Source organism: Pholcus phalangioides, unplaced genomic scaffold, assembly GCF_987345545.1.
Source record: "Pholcus phalangioides strain wild (caught in Gottingen) unplaced genomic scaffold, Ppha-v1.0 ptg000009l_1, whole genome shotgun sequence".
Classification (NCBI taxonomy): Eukaryota; Metazoa; Arthropoda; class Arachnida; order Araneae; family Pholcidae; genus Pholcus; species Pholcus phalangioides.
The window spans coordinates 50,037,431-50,062,576 of NW_028301602.1; the positions used below are offsets into that span (position 1 = coordinate 50,037,431).

Sequence of the window (25,146 nt, forward strand, 5' to 3'; positions counted from 1 at the left end):
TATACATATATCACCAGTGCTCCCAACATACAGGGTCGGGGTACCCGGGAGATTGCACATACACCTTCATGGGGAAGTTAAAAGGTTTCATTTCCAGGGGTTCTTGATGGAACTCATTGTTTTCTTGCTGGTTTAACATTGACAAATTTGCGATAGCGGAAACCCAATGTATATCCAGTCTGGGGTCCCATAAAATTTGCGAATTTGGTCACGGGTAATTGCGTGAAGGGGGGGGGGGGCTGGATTTTATTCGTTGGTAAAATGAATATTTGCAGTGGCCTTCACAGGGGATGCCCGATTAGCTTCCGAGTCAGGGGTCTCGTTCCATTTTGGGGGCACTGGATGAATCTCATTCTTTTCTGTTGTTTAACATTGTAGAATTTTCAACAGCACAAGCCCGAGATAAATCCAGTGTCTGTGTGCCCCACTAAAAATCTGCGTATGGGGTCCCCGTTACTGGATGTGGGCCCTGGATTTTATTCGTTTTAAAATTGATAAAAATTAAAAATTTTCGTGGCCACTCACAGGGGGTATGTTCGACAAGCCTTCAGGTCGGGGCCCCATGGAAAAGTTGATAGGTTTCATTTCGGGTGTCCCTGGATGAATCTCATTGGTTTTTGTTGTTTAACATTGTCAAATTTGCAACACATCGGTAGCCCGAGATAAATCCAGTCAGGGCCCCCACTAAAATTCAACGAATTGGAGTTTGGGGACCCCCATGGGGAAGTTTTCTGGGGTTACTTGATAAATCACATTTGTTTTTTGTTGCTTTATTATTATAAAATTCGCTTCTTCAGTAAGCTGGTGCTTTCACGTGTCCCTTTCCATAGCACGCTGATGAAGTGGGACGAAATAAATAAGATATGTTGTGAATAGAAAAGGGGGGGGGGTGTTTTACAGATGGCAGGGGGGGGGGGGGGCAGAGCCCCCTAGTACTGTATATAAAATAACATATCATGCCTGATTCATCATCGCCGAGCCAAAACCGCTGAAGCTGTAAATATATCAAATTTTGTGAATAGTTTTTTTCACGACGTAAAGACTCACTAAGAAATGGTTTTTCCATATTCGACAACCTAAGGGCGTCATAAGAGTGGGGGTCAACGTTGAAATCATGCCGAGCCGAAACAGCTGAAGCTATAAATATGACATTAGATCAATATTGTAATATAGACTCACTGAGAAGGGATATGTTTTCGGAACAATCGGATTTTTTAATCATTTGTGACACTACTACGTTAAAAAAATTAACTAACTAACCAATTCACTCACTCCCTCACTCACTTACTGAACATTCACTCACTCCCTCACTCACTTACTGAACGTTCACTCACTCCCTCACTCACTTACTGAACATTCACTCACTCCCTCCCTCCCTCACTCACTAACCAATTTACTCGCTCGCTCAATCACTGACTCGATCACTCGCTCAATCACTCACTCGGTCACTCAGTCACTACTGGGTCAATCACTCACCCGCTGAATCACTTACTCACTCGGTCACTCAGTCACTACTGGGTCACTCACTCACCCGCTCAATCACTCACTCACTGGGTCACTCGGTCACTCAATCATTGACTCGGTCACTCAATCACTGATTCGGTCACTCAATCACTGACTCGGTCATTCGCTCAATCACTGACTCGGTCATTCGCTCAATCACTGACTCGGTCACTCGCTGAATTACTTACTCGGTCACTCAATCACTGACTCGATCACTCGCTCAATCACTTACTCACTGGGTCACTCACTCACTCAGTAACTCAATCGCTCACTCCCTCGCTAACTGACTCGCACTAAAACTGTTGTCGGCGAATTGTTGGTCGGTGAATTGTCCTAGTGGTGAATTGCATGGCGGTGAATTGTCGGTCGGTGAATTTTCCTAGCGGTGAATTGTTGGTCGGTGAATTTTCCTAGCGGTGAATTGTTGGTCGGTGAATTTTCCGGCGGTGAATTGTTGTCGGTGAATTGCTGGCGGTGAATTTTCCGGACACGCAGCAACACTACTCCTGTAAATCTGTGCGACTGGCCCCAAAAATTCATTAGCACATTCCCTGAGGACCCTGGGATAGATATCATCTGGTCCTGGTGCTTTGCTGGCACGTATATGTTTTAGAAGATTTAGGACCTCCACGTCTTCCACTTGAATAGCGTTGAGGATTTTATGACCCCATGCAACAATCGTACTTTGAATATCATTTCCTCTATTAAAAACCGACTTGAAAAAGTCATTGAAAGTACTGCACATTACTCTCTACCCTATACCCTCCTATCGAGGGGGGGGGCAACAACTGTCCCCCTTACATCCATTATTGACGTATCTAAAAAATGATCTTGGGTCAGAGCCAATGTTATCTGGCAAACTAGATCCAACTTCCTTTTCACTCTCCTACATCGTTTTCTTTAACGCCCTTCTTTTATCAGTAAACGATGACAGGTCCCCTCGTCCACTTTTACATTCTCTAAATGCTCTTTTTTTCAAGATAAGAAAAGGAAACATGTTAAATAAGATCCCCGAAACTGGTGAGCAACCAAATCTCAAAATTTGTTTGAGGATCGTATACATGAAAAAATGAAGAAATTAACTTTTTATACAATCCCCGTGTACTCAAAAACCGAATGACGGTTCGGTCCGATTCACCGGATTTGATAGAAGCTCCCAGTCGGATCCTGACCGGAGAAGACGCGCTCAGTCGACTATCGAGAAATTCCGAGATGTCTTCTTCACGTCATCAGCTGATGTTGGCCGAAACAGCTTCACGCAACATCACATCGACACCGAGGGCCATTCACTAATTAAACAACATCCTAGAAGACTTCCGTTTGCCAAGCATGAAGTCAGTAAACTGATAGAACAAATGCGAGTCTTCAATCTCATCGAGCCATCAACGAGTCCATGGACGTCGCCAATCGTGCTGGTGAGAAAGAAGGATGGTTTCACCAGATTCTGAGTCAATTACAGAAGATTGAACGACGTCACTAAGAAAGACAGTTATCCGCTGCCCAGAATCGATGACACACTTGACACGCTTTCCGGACATCAGTTGTTTTCTACCCTGGACCTGAAGAGAAGATATTGGCAAGTGGGAATACATTCGGACGATCGAGAAAAGACGGCCTTCACGACCGGACAAGGACTGTGACAAAGTCATGCTATTTTCGGCTTGTGCAATGCTCCGACAATCTTCGAACGGCTGATGGAGACCGTTTTACATGGAATATATCATGTATCCTGTCTCGTGTACTTACACGACATAATAATAGTTGGAAGAAAATTTTCGGAACATCTAGAGAATTAGAAGCAGAGAGCCAATTTCAAATTGAGCTCGACAAAGTGCCGTCTGTTCAGACGTGAAATCACCTACTTGGGTCACATCATCTCTCGAGAAGGAATAAGAACGCATACTCAGAAGACCAAAACCATGGAGGACTGGAAGCGACCAGAGAACGTGCACGAGTTTCGGAGCTTACTGTGACTTTGCACATATTGCCAGAAATTCGTCCAAGGCTTCTACAAGATAGCGCGACCCCTCCACCGACTCACTGAAGCCAAACAAAAATTCTTGTGGACTGATGAGTGCGAAAGGGCCTTTACGTCACTAAAACAAGCCCTAACATCCGCTTCAGTATTGGCGTTTCAACGAGCAGAAAAGGAATTCATCCTCGACACAGAATCAAGTAACAACGGGATTGGAGCTGTTCTATCGCAAGAAGTGGACGGCAAAGAACACATCATTGCCTAATTCAGCCACAGCTTGTCTAAGCCCGAGAGGAATTATTACGCCACTAGGAAGGAGCTACTCGCAATCGTCAAAGCCGTCGAACATTTCCATCACTACCTATACGGTCGGAAATTTCTCCTTCGCATGGATCATGCGCAGCATTGAGCTGGCTGTTGAACACCGAATGTCGAGTCACTCGACGGATATAACGGATGCAGGAATATGACATGGAGATTCACGGATATGCACGGAAATGCCGACGCTCTACCGAGAAGACCGAGTATCTCTACCGAGTATCCACAAAACTGTCGTCATTGCTGAGGGAAAGTACCGGCTCGTGAACCCCACAGTGAGACAGGTAACATCACAAGTCTCAAGTGACGATCCTTGTGGTAACAGGAACACCCGGAAGGCCCAACTAGAAGATCCTGACATACGACCAATAATGGGTTTGAAGGAATGCACCGGGAGTAAACCAACTTGGCAAGACGTCGCCTATTCCAGTCCGACGACCTAAAGATACTGCGCGCTATGGGACTCTCTGGAGATGAAAGATGGCGCGATAAACCGCAAATGGGAGTCGGAGGACGGAAAAACGTTCGGATGGCAACTCATCTTACCAAGAGCCCGTGTGGAAGAGGTTTTGAAAGAGTTGCACGAAAGCCCGACCGGTGGACATTTTGGCATCACCAAGACGCTCCGGAAGGTCTGTAAACGGTTCTATTGGAACAAGTCCACCACCAACACCAAGCATAGCCCCCGCTCTGTCCCTTGCGGGATATAAGTAGTTTACCTTGCGGCTGGGTCATGCTGGAAAAAAAGAAAACTGACAGAAATACCAGTGGGAATTGACCAGGTGCCACGCAGGGCAACGCAGTTCCGATGGGAAGGATGAGATCATGTGTAGAGAAACATATTGGGACAAGTCCAGGACAGATGTTAAAAATTATGCAAGAGTTGAAATGCCTGAGCCTTTCAAAAAGGACCTCCGAAGCGCACCCGGGCCCGCCTTCAAAGCTTCAACTTTCGTGCGCCGTTCGAGAGAGTCGCCCTGAACACCCTCGTTCCGTTACCCAGACCTCACAATGGCCATAAGTACATACTTGTGGTTATGACCTATTTTACCAAGTGGCTGGACGCGTATCCCGTTCCAGATCAAGAAGCAGTGACGCTAGTTGAAGTTTTAATGCGAAATTATGTCGGAGTCCCCATGCTGATCCATTTCGACCAGGAATGGATTATGAAATGGATCCAGGAATAATCAGGTCCAGGAATGGACCAACAAGATTGAGACTCGAAGTTACCACTTTTCCTGCTGGCCTTGCACACTGCCGTCCACGCGATCACTACTACTACTACTAAATCAGACATGCACCTCGTCCATATTCTTCTGCGGAACCTCTAACGAATTGGTACATCTTGGAATGTGGGTGTATGTATAGTGAACCTTCCGTGAAGTTTGTTTCTGTGTAATGCTTGGTATGTGTAGTGCTGCCATCTGCAATCAATTTTTTAAAATATGAGTTTTTCCTCAACTCATAGAGCGTGAACTGTTAATGAATGAATAATTATAACGTTGTAGGCCTGTTGCTCTCAGCGGCGAGACTTTTTAACGGAGAGATCGGCTCGCATTTGCTCCTCGAAGTTGGGAACAGCAGAAAACAAACTTCAGCCGATCACGCGATCACTGGATTTCCACCATCGCAGATATTCATGGGACGAGATCTTCGGCTGCCAGGTGACCTTCTGTTTGAGCGACCGCCAGATGCTCCTCTTCTGCCGGAAGAATACATCGAGGGACTCCAGGAGTGCCTTGAGCATGTGCATCGAATCGCCAGAGACAGAATCAACATCGGCTCCGTAAAGATGAAGAACCGCTACGATGCGAAAGCCACGTCTCACGACATCAAGGAGAAAGAGCTAGTTTGGCTCTGGAACCCGTAGCGCAGGAAAGGACTTTGTCCGAAACTCTAGACATCATGGGAAGGACCCTACACAGTTAATGGAGTGTCCCAACTCCACAAAGCCAACAGGAAAAGAGAAGAATTTACTCGATTGATCTGGAACGTTCTGTTGGGCGTATGTGACTAGAAAAAGTGGCGCCACCAATTCAGTACCATGAACTTTGAAATTGAATTTACTGGAACTTTCTATTTCTCGGAAATTCGCTGCTTCCATAAACGGATGCCACGTACAGAGAGAGAAAATTAGTTGTTGGACTTGATCCTCAATGCGAGAACTTTATTCGTAGTTCGCTCCTGTTAGCGTGTTTTATTAAGATCGTTCCTTGTGAATAATTATAAATGGCTGTTTTCTGTGAATAAATCTGTGATGTCCTGCAAATTGTTTATTCCCTGTTCATTTCAAAGAATTGTGAGACATTATCAGTAACAAAACGCGATCCCTCAAACACATTCTGAGATTTTAAGTAACTACGTCATCTGAAAAAAAAATTGTAATTGAAAGTATGTTTTTTGAAAGTCAACGGTTATACAGAAATATGCACTGTGCAAACAATTTGAGACAGCCTGTATAAATTTGTATAACAGAGTAACAAGAAGTTCGATTACAAACGTATAAATCAACAAAATAATTATGATGAACTGTGGTCTAAGAATCGAAGTCTCATTTGACATTGTAACGTCCTTAGGACATCTAGAATCGTCAAACTATGTTCCGCTGGTGGCGGTCTGTCCGCGTGCATTGGATGTCACAAGTTGTAGTCTAGTAGATGTGTAGGCCGTACGATGACAAATCGACGTCACGTCTGCGTCACATGGAGCACTGGTCCAAGTCAGCTAATGTTCAGACATCCGGGTGTTTTATCTCATTCTAGGCGCTCATTGCTGTTTCATAAGTATCCTACATCTTAATTCTCCTGGGCAAATAGGATAATTTCATCATTCCCAAAGCTACATCGGCTGGCTAGTTTGATTATCCACGTTCCAAATTGATCCACCACGTTCACATGTTTGAGTGTTTATTGTTTCGCCCATATGTTATATCAAACCACTGGAAGAATATATATACAAATACAAATACAAATACGACGCCACAACAGGCAAATTGCCCAACGAGGTGGCTGACTTAAGACATCATGGATCCCCGAGCCATTTTTTGGAGGCCCTACCTACTACTGCTACACCCCAAATGCACCCTCCCCGCGGAACCCCCCCCCCCCCCCCCCGCGGAACCCCCAACGAATCGGTACACGCGGGATATGTAATTATCTAGAATAACCCAGGCTCCTGGTGGTCCAATATACATTTAGAATAAAACGATGACTCATGAAAAGAAAGAGTCAGTTAAACTTCAATAGCATTTAATATTTAATCAAATGATCATATGAAAAGAACGACTTATATTTACACAAAATAAAAGTCAATTAAAAAAATCCATTTCCACGATATCAAATTCTGCATAATACATAGACAAAATATTATATGTTCAATTATAATAATTTTAACTTGATGTAGGAATAACTCTCTTTTAATCACTCTTTATGCCTAATTTCGCCATCTGCCCCCTGTTAATTCCTCATAATTTAGGTTTTAATTAAACCTCCATAATTTACTTAAAATGTGGTAAGAATTTCTTTCCTACCTTTCCTCCATCCCTTTTGATGATCGCCGCTCTTGATGGGAATCGATTACCATGTCTAAAAACAAATTCTAAGTGCTACATCTTTTTCTCAACTTGATTTCTAGCTTGCACTAATCAATCTGCCTTAATTTTTCTAAATTCCAAAAAAGTAAAGTTTCGAGGGGTACCAACCCCCCTTTTCTAATTGGTAGTCCGGCCTCAAAGAAAGATCCTTCCATTGGGTGATGAGGATTACGTAGGTACAAATTAGTATTAATATTGACATCATTGGTCAAGTTCACCTCCTACGATCTATCGAAGCATATGGGAGAAAGACGTTTTCTGTGGGGGGGGGGGGTCAGAAAAGGCACATAACCCCATGGAAGGGATGCGTAAAAATAGATGAAATAAAGTCATAAAGTCAATTGCCTACAGGTGGCAATACAATGGTCAAGAGATTGGTTTCAGTATTAGGCCGGGACCTGACTACGGCGCGGTTGCAGGCGGTTGACGTTGGGGGGCAAGGCATCATCTATAGTTTTACTCTGTCAACGCACAGATACAACTGCAACCGCTGAGCGTGGTTTTTTCAACCGAGAAAATCCAAATTTTTTTGGACGGTTGGGGTAACCGGAAAGCTGCCATCATGTATTGCAAAGGTTTGAACACCCTGATGACGGTTCGGCTGGACCTGCGGTTGCTCTCTTCCATTGTCTATTAAGTGGTTTGACAAGGAGGGTGATGGGATTTCGGATGCACTGGACAAAGGAATTGCTCTCCTTCTCAGGTTGCCATAAAAATGAGGGGAAAAGACAAATTCGAAGAACTGTATGGTGAAGTTCTATTCGACAGAAGCTAATTCTTTGTTTGGCGCTTTTGCACAGATAACAATAAAAAAACCCAATGAAGAAAAAATTAAATTTTTCTAACTAATGAAATTTTTTTGCTTTCCTACATGAGTATACATTAAAACTCGGTTATAATAACATTCATAAACTAACGTGATTACGCTAAAACCGAGATGTATATTTTAGAACACTTGAATGAAATGCATTGGATCCCGATTATAACGTTTTAGCAAAAAACAAATTAGTTACCTCATCCAAAAAAGTACAAATTGCCAGGAGGCCCAACTATTTCTAATAAATTCATAAAAAATTATCAGAAGTAAAACTAAATAGACATCTGAAGGAACAAGTTTTTATATTTGCAAATTCCATATCAAACTTTTGAAACATTTATTAAAAGCATAAATATGAACCGGGGAGGAAATACGTCCCTAAGAGCTGCATTTTGTGTGTTTTGCTTTCATTATTCTGTCTTTTTGTTATTTATTTTTGTATCGTATATGAATGTGGCTGTCTATCTGTTGTTTTTGCAATTAAAAAAAACCATCTAGGCCAGCGGTTCTCAACTGGTGCTCCGTGTGAACTCCCAAGGGCTCCGCGGCCCTCGAGGAAAATAAAAAAAGAACCAGTAAATTTGGAAAAAATAATAATCTACACTGCTGGCCACCCAAATTGCAACACCAAGAAAGACAAGAGATATCGCAACAATATTTATTTTGTAGATAACATGTTGACCAAGCATCAAATGATTAAATTTATAGACTTCTGTGCAGTGTGGTTCCTGCCAAAATCAGTAGCCAGAGTAGCCGCCATTGTTGGAGATCACCGCTGCCACACGCCTCGGCAATGATTCAAAGAGACTTTGGATGTGTTCTTGGGGTACAGCAGACCAAGCAGCTTCCACGCGTTGCCAAAGTTGATCTGGTGTGGCAGCTGGGGATGTAATCTGGGTCAATCGTTGATCAACCATGGACCACATGTTTTCTATCGGCGAAAGATCCGGAGAGCGAGCTGGCCAGGGAAGCAATTCAATCTGGCGATTGACGAAGAACCTTTGGACAATGCCTGCCACGTGTGGTCGCGCATTATCCTGTTGAAATATGGCTGTGGGCAAGCCCTGAAGGTAAGGAAGGACAACTGGCTCCAACACCTCGGAGATGTAGCGCTGGCTTTCTAAAGTACCGGCAATGCGTACTAGAGGAGTGCGAGAGTGATATCCAATACCGCCCAATACCATAATACCCGGTGCAGGACCAGTGTAGCGGTGCATAACGCAGCTGTTCAGCAACCTCTCTCCACGGTGTCTACAGACTTGAATCCGACCATCGTGGTGTTGCAGACAGAAGCGTGACTCGTCAGTAAAGACAATTTCATTCCATTGTGCCGTCCACATCCTTCTTTCATCGCACCATTGGTGGCGGAGACGTCTGTGGTTCTACGTCAAGGGTAGAAGAAGCAATGGACGTCTTGCGGACAGACCACTCTGCTGTAAACGGCGTCGAATGGTACGCGCAGACACTGGATTATGCGGTACAGACTGAATGTGCTGTGCTATGGTTCGTGATGTGGCTGAGCGATCCGTCACTTCCATACGCACAATACGCCTGTCATCACGTGAAGTGGTGCACTGAGGTGGATGCGATCGAACACGTCGGTGCGTCGTACCCTCCTGCATCCAACGATCACATATCCGCATTACAGTTGTTTGGTTTCGTCCAGCACGACTACCGATTTCCCTGAAAGATAATCCACAATCTCGGTAGGCCACTATCCCTCCTTTGTTGAACTCGGATACTTGATCAAAAGATGATCGCTGTTTTCTGCGAGGCATAATTGATCGTTTTTTTGAAAAAACCACAAGAAAAACACAATTGCCGTACTTCAAATCGTCGAAATCTCCAAGCCTTAAATAGCGCTTTGAAGTGGCGCCACAGGCGCGCGTGATGTACGTCTGCGCTGAAATTCTAATCATTTGCATATCTCACCTCCGCTAATGCATGTTGTAAATTTCATATTATTTGCATGCTTCCTTCAGGGTGTTGCATTTACGGTGGCCAGCAGTGTATATATATAAAATTGATTTTCTGTGTGTCTGTTCTCTATACAAATCTACAATTTTAGATCGATCGTCGCCAAATTTTGCATATATACCAAATGGGACCCGACTTGAACGATAGGCTACTTTAAAATTTCGTCAGACCAGGGCAAATGCCCCAAATGGGCAAAAAACTGTCCGGCAACAATGGTTTTTGGGCCTCAACAATCACTTTCCGAACGTTTACTTTGGTTACCGTGGTTCCCTAGCGATGAGTTTCAGACGTGTTTATGTCTTTACAATGGTTTGTCACTTCTTTAATGCTGCCAGTTATGTATAATAGTTTATGCCTTTATAATGGTTTGCCACATTTTCAATACTCTCAGTAATGAGGTTTTTCGAATAGACGTCATAATTATCACCAGTATCGCTTTGACGGTCAGGAAAAGGGTGATCCTCCTAGAAATCAGTGTTATAATTGCCGATTCTATTGCATAAATGCGGAAATTTAGTGGGGTTTTCTGTCACATCAATAATTTTAAAAATTGTATTGAAATCTCGATTTTTGAAATATTGAGGTCGCTTAGAGATAGATATACCAGGAGATTGAATATGAAGTAATTAGCCGGACCTACTTTGAGTTGGATATACACACAATAACATTGATTTCAACTTTTTATTTATATCTTCTCAAGCATGAAAATTAATGTCTCCGTATTGTCTTTTGATATTTATTTGCATAAATTCATACAGTTTAGGATGTTTTTAAAATTAGTTTTGGGCCCCGTAAAGTGCATCGAAAAAATCCCACAGCTTTAATTAAGCATTTTTGGAAGCTCAAATAGGCAGAAATAGATCACTTGAAGTTCAGGGGGAGGGAATCGAAATACCTTACACCCATAAAAAAAAAGGGTGGGGGGGACTATTCATTTCTACGTTTCTTTAAATTTAGATTTATTTCTTTCATGAGTCGCGCAGGACGTCGCCATATTGGTTAACTTAGACACGGTTCGCATGTCCCTCAAAGAAAGAGGGAGATATCACGTGATCCAAAAAGGCTCATTGAAGAAAACCCGGGCAGCGCCGGGTATTGTAGCTAGTTATTAATATTTTTGAATAAAAATAAATCAGTAACTTTGATGAATAAATAAAAAATAGGCCTACGGGGCTCCGCCGTAGAAATTATATACTGGAAAGGGCTCCGTGGGTCAAAAAAGATTGAGAACCGCTGATCTAGACAAAACGTTGTATGCGGGTAATATCGAAGAGTGCACTAAGACAATTCTCACACCTACCGCTCTTTTCAAGCAGTTTTTGATTTACAAAGCCGCAACTAGGGAGAGCGGGTCCACTGTATCGAGTGCTGAACTAGGGGGGCGCCGAATTGCCCCTTTAACACCACACCGTCTAACCTTTCCTTACACGGGGACGCCAAAAGCTTGCTAGCTCCAGTTAAAAAAGTATCCAGCTGCGGCCCTGTCCTTAAACCTTGCAACATACATACTGATGTACAGGGCCACAACGACATGCGTGGTCAGCCGGGGCAAGCACGGATTTTGGCGTCCCCTTTTAATATTGAAGGAGAGATGAAAGGTTAACATTTGCGCTCCTGTCTGGCTCGAAGTTCGGGGCATCAGTCAGTGCCGTCTTAACGCATGGGCCCACCCGAGCAAGGCCCGGGTGCCTCAAGAGAAGAGGGGCCTCCCAAAAATGAGATCCGATTGAAATTTTCAAGGATTTACCATGTAGGGCCTCCTAAAAACCACTTGGCCCGGGGGGGCCCATAATATTCTTAAGACGACCCTGGCACCAGTCCCACCTGCTCCTCTCTAGTTGCGGCCCTGATGTCGTATGTACAGGGTGTTAAGCGGGCCGGGGTAGCAAGTTCAGAGGGGCGGCAAATTTGAGTAATTCGTGGTCAAGAACTTTAAATTATAACGTGAATAGGGGGCAGAGCAATTCGAATAGCCAGCACGTGGCGAAGCCATAAATCTGTGTCTGGAAACAGATTTAGTGTAAAGCATGTAAATAATTTCGTATAAATGAATCGTCCCCAAATGAACATTTTTGGGAATTAAAAGGTCTAATGAGTATCGTAATGTTTTTTAAAAGAAATTTGATTTTTTACAGTTTTTAAGACATGAAATTCAGAAATTTCATTCCGATTTCCTATCTGAATTTTTTTTTCCTGACCATCAAAAGAAATATATTTTTATTAAATAGGATAGGAATTTCCTTGACTTTTTTTTGGTCATATGGGGTTTCCCAAAATTACAATTATCGTGCTTAATTTCCATTAATTAGAAATTTAATTAATTGGAAATTTACTTTAATTACAAAGAAAAACGTGCTAAATTCATGGCCAATAATTTCCTTCAAGCCGAAACTTCAAAAATATGTTACTTAAATAGTTTTTTAATATATATGTTATTTAAATTAATTATGATGATTCTAGTCATCATATATAAAAAAATTTGTGCGATTTGGTCACGAATCGTAAAAGCATCAAAAATGGGTCAACTTGTAGGTTGTCTTTCTTCAACTCTGAATTAATTTGAAACGGCAAATATTGTTATAGAAAATTAAATTTCATTACATGAATATTTTTATTAGTATATACAGTAAAACCCCTCCTTTCTGTGAACGCGGACAGGACAAAAAAAATTAAATACATGTAAAATGGGTGACCGTTAAAAAGAGGTTTGAAATTCATACTTTTATATATTATATAAATTTTAGATTATTATTTGTCCGTAAAAGAGGGAGTATCCGTTAAGAGGGGGTTTTACTGCAATGCAGCTTATGAGCACGAATTTGCATGCTAACTGGAGCCAACTTCAGCTTGGCGAAAATAATTTAGCCAATCCCGAGATGTCACGTGACATTAAAAAATAAAAAAAAACCCGGTTGGTAACAGCAGTGTGTGTTTCACGCGAAATTCCACGGTTGCTGATAAGATCAACCGCGCCAGCCGAACCGTAGTGTGCCGGCAGCCTTAAGTAAGTTGCCATAAAATTAAGGAGTGTTGATGATGGAGGCAAAAGAGCAAGTTTTGTAATTTAAATGGCCAAAGTCCCCATTTCCCTTTTCTCCTATTATTATTATATTACATTGGGCTGGGAATTGGAACTCTCCCGTTTTATCTGATAGCGATGGCTATTGACGCCATAGCACATAGAAGTCAACCATTTAACATCGTATCATTTTCGTTAATTTCCAGTATCCCTACGTGGCGTGGCCGCACAAATTGTAGACTTAGGGCCATAACTAGATGCTTGGTCACCCGGGGCAAGCGCGCATTTTCACGCCCCCTTGTACTGTTGAAGGAGAGGTTTCAGAATGCAATTTGCGCTCTCTCGGGTCTAGCGCCCAGGGCACGAGACCTGCCTGCTTCGGTCACGTCCCAACTCTACTCATACGCTCCACACTGCAATTTAACGTGAACCGACTCCTATTGAGTTAAATACAGAGTGAATCCTTAAAACGCCTCATATCTCAAAACATGGAATTTTGTGTGTTACTGTAATGAACCCTCCCGTCGATATGTAGAAGAATTTACAAAAATTAATTAATGAATGCAATTAATTATAAAAACCAAATTTTCTAACAGATAGGAAACACAGATTATTCAAGGGGGTGCGGGAAGATAAATCGTATTGCATTGGGGGGGGGGGGGCGGGATGAATAAAAAAGATTAAGAACCACTGCTCTAGTTCGATAAAACCCCTCTATAACCATATTTTTTGATTAGATTTGGAAACCACTACAACGATACGTTTTTTATGTTTCAATCAAAATCGTCTTGATTATAGTTTTAACTTCATCACATGTTTTCGTTCTTCAAAGGGCGACCAATAACATCGGTGTTTTGCACCACATGACCTCCATAAATATTGTGGAAGTTGTTGGTATTGCTACCTTCTGTGGAAGATACAAAAGCGCCTCAAGAGAATGCATCTAAAATATATTTTATTAATCAACTGATCCAATACAGCTTTTCACGGCAAGGAAATACTTTGAAGAGCATTTTTTGATAGTACTAATAATGCAGATTTGGAAAATATATCAAGAACAGAATAAATTTGGTGACACATATGACAATGTGTTGCCTCCCAATGTAACGATAATCCCTCTACAACGATATCTTTTTCCTGGACTACAGAGTATCGGCTTATTTAAGTTTCATTTTATAAACAAAACAAGGTCTGTTTTGGAATCACAAGAAATGAGCCTTTTATAAGGAATGAAAAAAAAATCAATATTTTCTTCCAGAATGACGTTTTAAAAGTAATCGAGTACCTCAAAACAGTATTTAGAAGCTTTTATGTCAAAATGCATCAGCTGACTTAAAAAAACTCCATTATGTTACTGCTTAAGAAGTAGTAATTATTTCTTGTAAAAATATAGTTATACATCCTGTCTATCGATAAAGAGTGCAAAAAAAAAACACCAATTTTTAAATGGCAGGAAATGTTTGGATGGTGTTACAGAAAGGTATGCATTTCAGAAAGATGGGCTTACCCTGTTCATAATCTTTTTCGGGACGAACAGCCGCACGACTTCCAAGACGAGTTTAATAAACGAAGGCTCGTTCAGTACGTGTATGCTCTTCACTCTGGCAGCGTATCCTCTCTGCGAAAAGAAAGAAAAGTACTTGTTCAAAAGTGCTCGGCATACGTATAGACATCGATCACATACGATGTACACATAAGTCCGTTACAGCTCAAATAATTCGGAAACCGTTGGTTATGAAAACATACTTTTAATTAATAAAAGTGTCCGAAAGTAACGAACTGATTTTACTAAAGGGATCGCATGCGTACCTTCTCCTCCTAACCAGAATATGGCCCGTCGCTCTGTCCCAACGATTGTATATGTACATACAAAATATACATACCGTATATACTCGTGTATAAGCCGAGTTTTTTTGTGGAAAAATTCGTTCCTCAAGTAGGGGGGTCGGCTTATACTCGAGTCAGTTTTTGATGAAAAAATATTGACCTCCGAAATCAGTAGTCATTTTTATAGCAGAGTTCGGGAAACTGGCATTATTGGTATGGGATATGTTCAAATCCCACAGAACCGATAATGTCAACCGAGGCAAAGAATTTGAAACCATCATTGGCTTTGATACCAGGTGGGCTAACGTCGATTGTACAGTCTTTAGATATGAGCATGTCTTTCAAAGACTAATTGAGGAATTTGTGGATGGAATGGATGAGTTCCGGTTATAAACTACAAAAAGTGGTGCCTTGAAGAAACCTGACATTGGCCTAGTGTGCCAAAGGGTACATGAAGCGTGGAATTCTGTTTCCGCCGAAATTATCATCCGATCCTTCAAAAAGTGTTGCATCAGCAATGCGATGGACGGAACTGAAGATGATATCCTTTTTGAGAGTGACAATGACGATGAGGATGCCACACTTCCTGTGATGATCTGATAATGGATTACAATGAGCTTGGACACTCAGAAGGAACGGATTAAAAAGTTTGAATCATTTTCTATTGTAAATATCCGCAAGCTATTCATTTTGCATGAAAATATAAGAATTTTTTTCTCTGATATGGACGGATTTTTTGGGGGTCGGCTTATACACGGGTTTTCAATTTATTGCAGTTTTGGTGGTCCCCTGAAGTGGGGGGGGGGGTGTCGGCTGATATACGAGTCGGCTTATACACTAGTATATACGGTAGTTTTCCCTTTATATAGGTCCCTTTTTCCTTCGACTTTAATTTTTTTTTGCTTTCCTACATGAGCATACATTAAAACTCGTTTATAATGACATTCATAAAATAACGTGATTACGCCAAACCGGAATAGGCTATATATTTTAAAATACTTGAAAGAAATGCATTGGATCCCGATTATAACGCTTTAGTAAAAAAACCAATTAGTACCTCATCCAAAAAAATACAAATTGCCAGGGGGCCGAACCATTTTTAATAAATTCATAAAAAATTATGTGAAGTAAAATTAATTAGACATCTCAAGGAATACATTTTTATGTTTGCAAATTCCATATGAAATTTTTGAAACATTTATTAAAAGCATAATTTTAACCGGGGGGGGGGGGGGGAGGATACGTCCCTAAGAGCTGCATTGTGTGTGTTTTGCTTTCATTATTCAGTCTTTTTTGGTATTTATTTGTGTATCGAATATGAATGTGGCTGTCTATCTGAATGAAAAAAAAACCATATAGACCAGCGGTTCTCAGAGCCCTAAGGGCTCCGTGTGAACTCCCAGGGTTTCCGCGGCCGCTCGAGGAAAAAAAAACCCAGTAAATTTGAAGAAAAAAAATTAATATTTTTCAATAATATATAAAAATAAGTCAGTAACTTTGATGAATAAATAAAAAATAGGGCTACAGGGCTCCACCATAGAAATTATATACTGGGAAGGGCTCCGTGGGTCAAAAAAGATTGAGAACCGCTGATCTAGACAAAACGTTGTATGCGGGTAATATCGAAGAGTGCATTAAGACAATTTTCACACCTAACGTTCTTTTCAAGCCGTTTTTGATTTACATACACACACAAAGCCACAACTAGGGAGAGCGGGACCACTGTGCCGAGTTCTGAACTAGAGGGAGGCTCCAAATTACCCCTTTAAATACTCCTTCTAACCTTTCCTAACACGGGGACGCCAAAAGCTTGCTAGTTCCAGTTAAAAATGTATCCAGCTGCGGCCCTGTACGTACCGTAAACCTTGCAACATACATACTGATGTACAGGACCACAACGACATGCGTGGTCAGCCGCGACAAGCACGCATTTTGGCGCCCCCTTTTAATATTGAGGGAGAGATGAAAGGATAACATTTGCGTACCCCTCTGGGGGTGAACTATCTCTGCAGTCCTTAGTAACTACTAGTCCTAATGAACTACCGGTCGGAGGACTGAAGCTAAGGACCGCTTCAACTACTAGTAGTTAAGAGGTACTATGTACTACCAGTCCTTAAGGTCACGTGACGTGAAACAGTAGTTAGAGGGGGAGAAAATTTTTGGTTTCGAGAGTAACAGATCTCTAACCAATCGGGATGCTGTTTGAAGCTTACAACTACTACTAATTATTTAACAATCGTTTTTTCGCAGTGGGTTGTGGCAGCGATTTCATGTTTACAAACAAACATGTTGTAAACAAACTTTTTTTTCCCAGGGACTCGCCATACATTTTTTTGTCACCCGTGTTTTGCAATTTTTTTTGCTCTAATATCGCTGGCTAGTTTATTTTGTAAACGTATGAGGACGTTGCATTTTTCATCTTGCGACTTCTTTTTAGAATAAGATTCAGTATAGTATAGTCAAAGTATTTTTCTTGTCCGAGCTCATGGACCCCACTTTTAGATGATTGAAGAAGCGAGTATATGGGACCCCAGCTGCATATAAGTGGGTCGCATACTGATGAAATCAAAATTTGAAAAAAAAAAATTCTTACAACCAAATGTAAGATTTTAAATTAAGGTTACCGGCACTAGTTGAGCCTATGGCCGTAATGTGCCTTTTCGGGGCAGACTTTCCCTTTTTTTTGGGGGGGCGGGACTCCCTTCTTGAAAGGGTTATTATGCAAAAGAATTATAGATTTTTGGGCATCCTATTCACCTCGGGAGCCCTACTTGAGGCCCCAGCTGAATACTATTTTTAATATTGAGTGTCACTTTTTTTTAAAGACCAATTTGTTAAATGATTTTTTATCCATTTTTATTCCTTTTAAATTCATTGAAACAACGAATTGCAAATTCTTTCTGGAGCAACTAAAATAATAAACTATTGATAATTTTACAAGATAATTATTTTTAATTAAAAGAATTAACTGCCTTGCTGCGTATTGTAGTTCTGTATTTTAAACTATGGGTTTCTCCTCAGTATTAAAAAATATTATCAGAACATGATTCTCTATGAATGAGCACTTACCTGTTAATGCAAGTGAATACTTCAATATTTAAAAGATATATACTTCTATATTAAAGATCTTTCATCAATTTATCTGTTTCATATTTAGCTTCCAACAAATAACTTCACCTGATAACTTTCATTTGATCGTATATTTCATTTCAGTTGATTAGAAGATAAATGACTGATTGAAGTTGATTAATAGAAACATGAATTAAATAACAGCTTGCACACATGATTTGTCATACAAAAATATTTTATTTCAAACATATGTTCATAGAGAGTCATCATAATCACAATTTATTTGTTGCACTTTTCTTAGAAATCGCACCCTTCAAGAATATAATTTTTTGAGATTCATTAATTTTCATCTGCATCTTCAAATGTTGATTTACCTGAAATTAGAAAGAGGAAGAAAAAAACACTTATTATGCTTATCAATCTTTAAATGTACTGTATATTTGATTTCAAATTATAACAGTCTTTAGTTGCATAAGTAGAGATAGATAGATAGAGATAGAGATAGATAGAGATAAGTAGAGTAGTAGATTCGTGCACAATAGCACTTTGTCGACTCGCCACCATTTTATCACAGTAGGATCCAAAATACATCAACTGTGTTTTACAAGGGAGGCCTGGCATTGCACACAGATGCACTTGTTCATGTCTAGATGTATTTACCTAGGGCTTCACAAATCTTAGGAGCCAACATTGCAAAAAAGAAAATCATACTGACACCTAAAATTTTCTATGTAGATCACAAAATATTTGGAGTTTATGTCTGCATCTTCCAATATGTGAAGATCATCACTAAGTGCTGAAAAAGTTGAATATAATTTTTTTTTTACTTTGGATTATTTCTCCTAAAAATATGCTTGGCTGCCAAGAAATTTGGCCAGCGCCTAAAATGTTTTTCAATTTTTCGAGCCATGTTTCTACCCTAAAATTTTGGTCAGACAGATGAAGTGAAAAAACCTATTGGCACGCAGCTTACTTAATATTTTCACTCTACTTTCAGCTTTGCTCTAGAACACATCCTTACCAACCTCTTGTAGATCGGAGAACCCCTATTTAAATTAACATACAAATTTTGCAGTGTTGTATGGTCTCGCTAGTTAAAAAGTATAATATTATTTGTTGTCAACTATATTAATTGCTTTAATATTTCCATTCACAAAATTTGCTAATCAGTAAATATGATAATAACATTTTCAAAGAATTAATATTGCTTTTCAGTTAGCAAAGCTTCTAAAGGTTTTTTTTAATGTCCTCCCCTTTCATTTATACGTATAGCCAAGACAAGTTTTTCAATAGTACATGTTTTTATTTGCACTGGTCAAATTTTGAGCGGTACAAGTAGCCATTAAGAAATCATCTATCTTAATTTGCTCAATTCAATTATGTCAAAAAGAGTTGTTCTTTCAATAGTATCTGAAAAAATTATGATTATAAAGAAAATTACTCATAGCAAGATATTTCTCGAGAAAAACCAATATGGTATGGACTAAAAACAATGCCACCTTTCCCCCTACCTGCTTATTTTGTTTTTGCACATATAAAACGTGTTGCTGAAATTACAATAATTTCAGAGGGTAGTATGTTTCTGTTAAGTTTTATATTGAGAAATATTCAAGTGATTTTACAGTTTACAATTTTTATGAATTTTGTATTCATCATGCAACATAAATGAGACACTGAAATACATTTCTTAATAAACATGTGAATTTATGTAATACAGTCTCTCCGAAACGCCATTATGTCTGCGATCTGATATAACGCCAAAATTCTTTGGGTGGGATGGTGGCGTTAAATTGGGGTTTGACTTTTTTTGTTCCACTAGGGTTGTTGATACAAATGAAATCAGTGAAAATGATGCGACATAATGTTAAAATTTATGTCATTAAATCATGCATGGAAATATTTTATTTTACATGAAAATAATAATGGAAACTGTTGCTCAAAGTCAAATACAAAGAATTAAAATTACCTTTGTTTGCTCTGGTAAAATTGTTTGGTAACTTTGAAAACCTTCACATAACTTCGTAGCTACCTACAGCCAAGTTCCTGGGAAACAAAATTTTTCTAGAGTTAGAAAAGTCTCACAAATGTATATACAATATATATATATAAGCTGTTTACTAACAACATCGTTAAAAAATAAATGATTGTTAAAAGTTAAAAGTTTAAATGTTAAAAGATTCAGTTCCATAACATCTCAAAATGTTATATTTTAAAGTTCTTAAGTATTCGACATGGAAATTTTTTTTTTGTCTTTACCCATACACACAATCAAAAATAATTTTTGGCAAAAAATTAAATTTGAACACACACAGCAAGGCCCCAAATACTGAAGTATTAATATGTTTCAAACACTAATCTGCTTCCTTTCATTATAATGTATATACCTCAACACTTAAAACTGTGCCTGAAATTAAAACTTTGTTTTTTAGTCCCATTGTACGAATTTCATTTTTTATATCAACAAAGCAATATAATGATTCCTTATTAAATATTCTTCATCTCGGAGCGAGTTACAGAGTGCAATTTTTAAAGTAGTAGCATATGATTTTTTTCTGAAAATTTAACTTTCACTAAGTATTAGAATATTGTTCATTTGAACAGTTCAAAATATCAAATCTAAAGTTTAATCCTTTACACTAAATTTAGTGAATGAGTTTTACAAAATTTAATATTTAACATTACTGCCAATTTTTACCATGCTTTATTTCAATTTCACCTTTACTCATCACAAAAAAATATTAATTAAAATTTTTGTCATTTAGGTGCTATAATTTATTATCAATGAATTGTAGCTTATTGGTTACTTTGTGCATTGACGGGAGGTTGATCTAAAACACAAATTTTCAATTTATTTATTTATAAGCGATTATTTATAGCATAGTCATCTCCAAGCACAAGTTTTATTGTGCCAACAATATTCAAATTATTTATTTACACACATGCTCAATTTATTTAGACATAATTTTTCATTAAAAAAAATTAATGTAGCAAAAAACATAGAATGTAAAATTTCAATCTGATACTATCGTAATAGAAGATTCATCTTTCATTCGCCATGTAAATATTTTCAATACAACCCAAAATATACATGGGCTATTTGATATTTTTCCAGCATTACCAAGTGGGATCCACTGCCCTATTGATTGCGTGGCATTATGCCCATTTATATTTTTAAATAACGCATTTACCGAGCAAAAAAATATTAATAATATCTCTAACACTCTTCTTATATAGTTCGATAGCAATAAAATAATTCTTACCTCAGTAATGAACATGCTAGCACTTCGTCGTGGCTTCGATCGCCGATGTCAACATACACGTATGTATACTACAGCAGGTTTTGGAGGATATAACGATGAATCACTTCAACTTTGATGACACCGAAGATATAATCCAAGTTTTATCTGTCATTATTATCGTAAAAAATTTTTTTAATTCGAAAAAAGAACAGCATATTTCATCGCTAAATATCACAGCGAGAACTCGCGGCCAGAGACGAAATTTCCTCTTTTCCAAGATGGCCGCCGTGAACTACTTTTCTTGCTGCTTTAGGACTGGTGCTAGGCAGTCCTTAGCAGCGGTCCTAAGTAACTACTAAAAAAAGTCCTTAGCGTAGAGATAGTACCGAAAAGTCGAACTACTGGCCAGCTAAGGACAAATCGGCGCTTAACTACTTTTTTTCGGCTAATGACCACAGAGATAGTTCACCCCCTGGCTCGGAGTTCGGAGAATCAGTCAGTGCCGTCTTAACGCTTGGGCCCACCCGGGCATGGCCTGGGGGCCTCAAGGGAAGAGAGGCCTCATAAAAATGAGATCCGGTTGAAATTTACCAGGTTGGGCCTCCGGAAAACAACTTGGCCCAGGAGCCCATGATAGTCTTTAGACGGCCCTGGCATCAGTCCCGCCTGTTTTTCCATAGTTGCGGCCCTGGTGCCGTATGTACAGGGTGTTAAGAGGGCCGGGATAGCAAGTTCGGAGGGCGGCAAATTTTAGTAGTTTACTAAAGTAATTTACTTTAGTAATTTAGGATTTACTAGGTAGGGCCTCCGAAAAACCACTTGACCAGGGGGCCCATGATACTCTTACGACGGCCCTGGTCGCATTAGTTGTTGCGGCCCTGGTGCTGTATGCACAGGGTGTTAAGCGGGCCGGAGGGGCAAATATTTAATAATTCGTGGTCAGGAGCTTTAAATTATATTGTGAAAAAGGCAGAGCAATTCGAATAGCCAGTACGTGGCAAAGCCATAAATCTGTGTCTGCAAACGGATTTAGTATAAAAGAAGCATTTAAATGATTTCGTAAGAAGAACACTGCGTTCCCTTCGTGTCATCGCACCATCTGGAGAAAATCATCATGTGATAACTGATCGGGAAAAATGATAAACGAAGAAGTTTTTATGAAGTTTTTCGTTATTACGTTCTTTGTGTTCATGAGAACGAATCCGCTAATGATTCATTGATGGATGTTCTTAGTATAATTATACAGCGTTATACTGTATCATGATTGAATAAATTACAATAAAAATTAAATTAAAATAAAATATCATATGGTCCAGTGTGGTTGTAAACTTTTTTTTTTGCCCAATGGCCCTTTCCACCATATTTGCTGCCCCCCCCCACCTTTCTCCAGGACCTTCTACCCTCATCCAAGAGCGAGACCCTTTCTTCTTATTGAATTGAATTTAGTCAAAGAGAAATTTATTGCACAAATATCTATTAAAAAAATGTTGGCCGTTGGAACTCCCTGGGACAGGTGCGGATCCAAAAGTAAGGGGGGATCGATCCCTCGCTAACACCGAATTGTCTCGGAACAGTACGTCTGTGTATATATTGAATATATATATAATATATATGAGAGGTTGCAATCATCAATATTTTCATGAGGTTTTCTTTTCATCCCATTTTTGACTAACGTTGCGTTTGTGCGATGCTTTGTTTAATATTTTTTTCAGATATTTTTCACATAAATGTTTTCATGAAATGAACTAAAAGGTCTAATGAGTGTTTTATCAGTGTTTTCTAAAATTTGTTAACAATGAAATTTGATTTTTTAGAGTTTTTGAAACATGAAATTCTCAAATTTCATTCCGATTTTCTATCTGAATTTTTTTCCTGATCATCAACAGAAATAATTGTTTTTGTCACATGGGGTTCCCAAAATTATAATTATCATGATTAATTTCCATTAATTATAAATTTAGTTAATTGGAAATTTACTTTAATTACAAAGAAAAACGTGCCAAATTCATGTCCAATTTATTGAAACTTCAAAAATATGTTAATTGAATAGCTAGTCATCATATATAAAAAATATTATGCGATTTGGTCACGAACTGTAAGAGCGGTCAGAAATGGGTCAACTTTTGGGTTGTCTTTCTTCAACTCCGAATTAATTTCAAACGGCAAATATTGTTACAGAAAATTAAATAATTTAATTACCTGAAAAATTTTATTGGTATATACAGTAAAACCTCTCTTTTGCGGACACCGACAGAACTTAAAAATTCGTCCGTGAAAGAGGGGGGGGGTGACCGTTTATTAGAGGTTTGAAATACATACTTTTATATATTATACCACTGTAAATTATTATTTGGCCGTAAAAGAGAGGGTGTCCGTTAAGAGGGATTTTACTGCAATGCAATTTATGAGCACGAATTTGCATGATAATCGTAGCCAACTTCAGCTTGGCGAAAATAATTTAGCCAATTCCGAGAGATGTCACGTGACATTAAAAAATAAAAAACCGCGGTTGCTAACAGCAGTGTGTGTTCCACGCGAAATTCCACGGTTGCTGGTAAGATCAACCGCACCAGCCGAACCGTAGTGTGCCGGTAGCCTAACAGCCCATTGTGTTGATGGGTCTCGTCAATCGTAGGCGGATGCCATGATTGACAGGGGGTGGACGCCATGTGGATGACTTGTTCAGCATGGGAAAAAGTCGGGCAACAGACAATTCAAAATTGCTTTAAGAAGCTGCGGGTTTGGAACCAGTCATCTCAGTGCTGAATCAGATCGGATCTGGTAGTTCGCTCGAATTTCAATGAATCTCAGAACAATGTTGAAGATGAAATTTCAGGACATTAAGGTATTACTAAAAAAACTTAAAGCTAGAAATTTCATTTTCCGATTTTGTGAAAATATACAGCTCACTACAAACTTACAGCACCTTATCTGATACTGAAATTATTGCCCAATGTATGGCCGACTCGGATGACGAAAATACAGCAGAAAATGCTCCAGAGGAATTAGAAAAAAGTAAGTGAAAATTGCTGTATAATTTAAAAAAAACGCTGTGCCATTTTCTATAGCAAACTGAAAAGAAAACTGGGCCCGAAATATTTGAAGCTCCTGCTAGTTTACGTGAAATTGTTAAGGCTCAATGAGCAAAAAAATATGCATCAAACTAAGCTTACGGATTATTTTAAATAAGGTATGTAAATAAAATTGAATTCAATAAAAAAAATCGAGCTTATTTTACTGTTTGCATATAGTGTGATTGAGCATTTTGATTGTGTAACTTGACCAATAATTTCATTAGTATGTAGTAAAATATAGTACGGCATTTTTTAGCCCTTATCAATCGAATTTTTCACCACTTTTGGCGTATTTTTAATTTTCTTACTGAAAAAAACTCTCTATCTCGAAATTTTTTTCGGTCCCGTCAGTTTCGAGATAGAGAGGTTTGACTGTATCTGAAAAATACAAGAAAGACATCGGCGTACGATCTTTTTTAAAAGAGACAAATATTGTGTCACCCGAGAGCAGGCGCGGATCCAGTGCAATATGTCGAGGTGAATTAGTGGGAGTAAAGAACGTACGGTGAATATACGGTGTCCCATATTTTACGGGACAGAATAAGTCGAGTATGGTTTAATGTCGAGTAACATTTATAAGTCGAGTATTTGTGTTCGAAAATTCGCTCCAAAATTGAAGGGTTCGACTCATATACAGGTAAATTTTTGAGAAGAAAAATCGCCTCCTTTTTTCCTAGATTCGCACCTGCCGAGAGACGACCGTTTGATCGAGAAAATTGTTTTCTGACTGCCGAGA

General features: G+C 39.3%; 1 protein-coding gene and 1 long non-coding RNA gene across 3 annotated transcripts in view; both read right to left on the bottom strand.

The window, feature by feature from the left end:
* Positions 1 to 25,146, bottom strand: part of LOC149083264 (alpha-tocopherol transfer protein-like) — a 232,971-nt gene that overhangs the window by 87,668 nt on the left and 120,157 nt on the right. For both annotated transcript variants that reach the window (XM_089236476.1, XM_089236475.1), the window contains exon 5: positions 14,709 to 14,819. In XM_089236476.1, coding sequence (XP_089092602.1) covers positions 14,709 to 14,819 — 111 coding nt within the window. The remainder of the gene's footprint in view (positions 1 to 14,708; positions 14,820 to 25,146) is intronic.
* Positions 18,372 to 21,521, bottom strand: LOC149083267 (uncharacterized). Its single transcript, XR_016193229.1, has 3 exons — positions 21,358 to 21,521; positions 20,064 to 20,140; positions 18,372 to 18,471 (listed from the first exon to the last, which is right to left on the bottom strand). It is a non-coding gene; the product is annotated as an uncharacterized LOC149083267 (long non-coding RNA).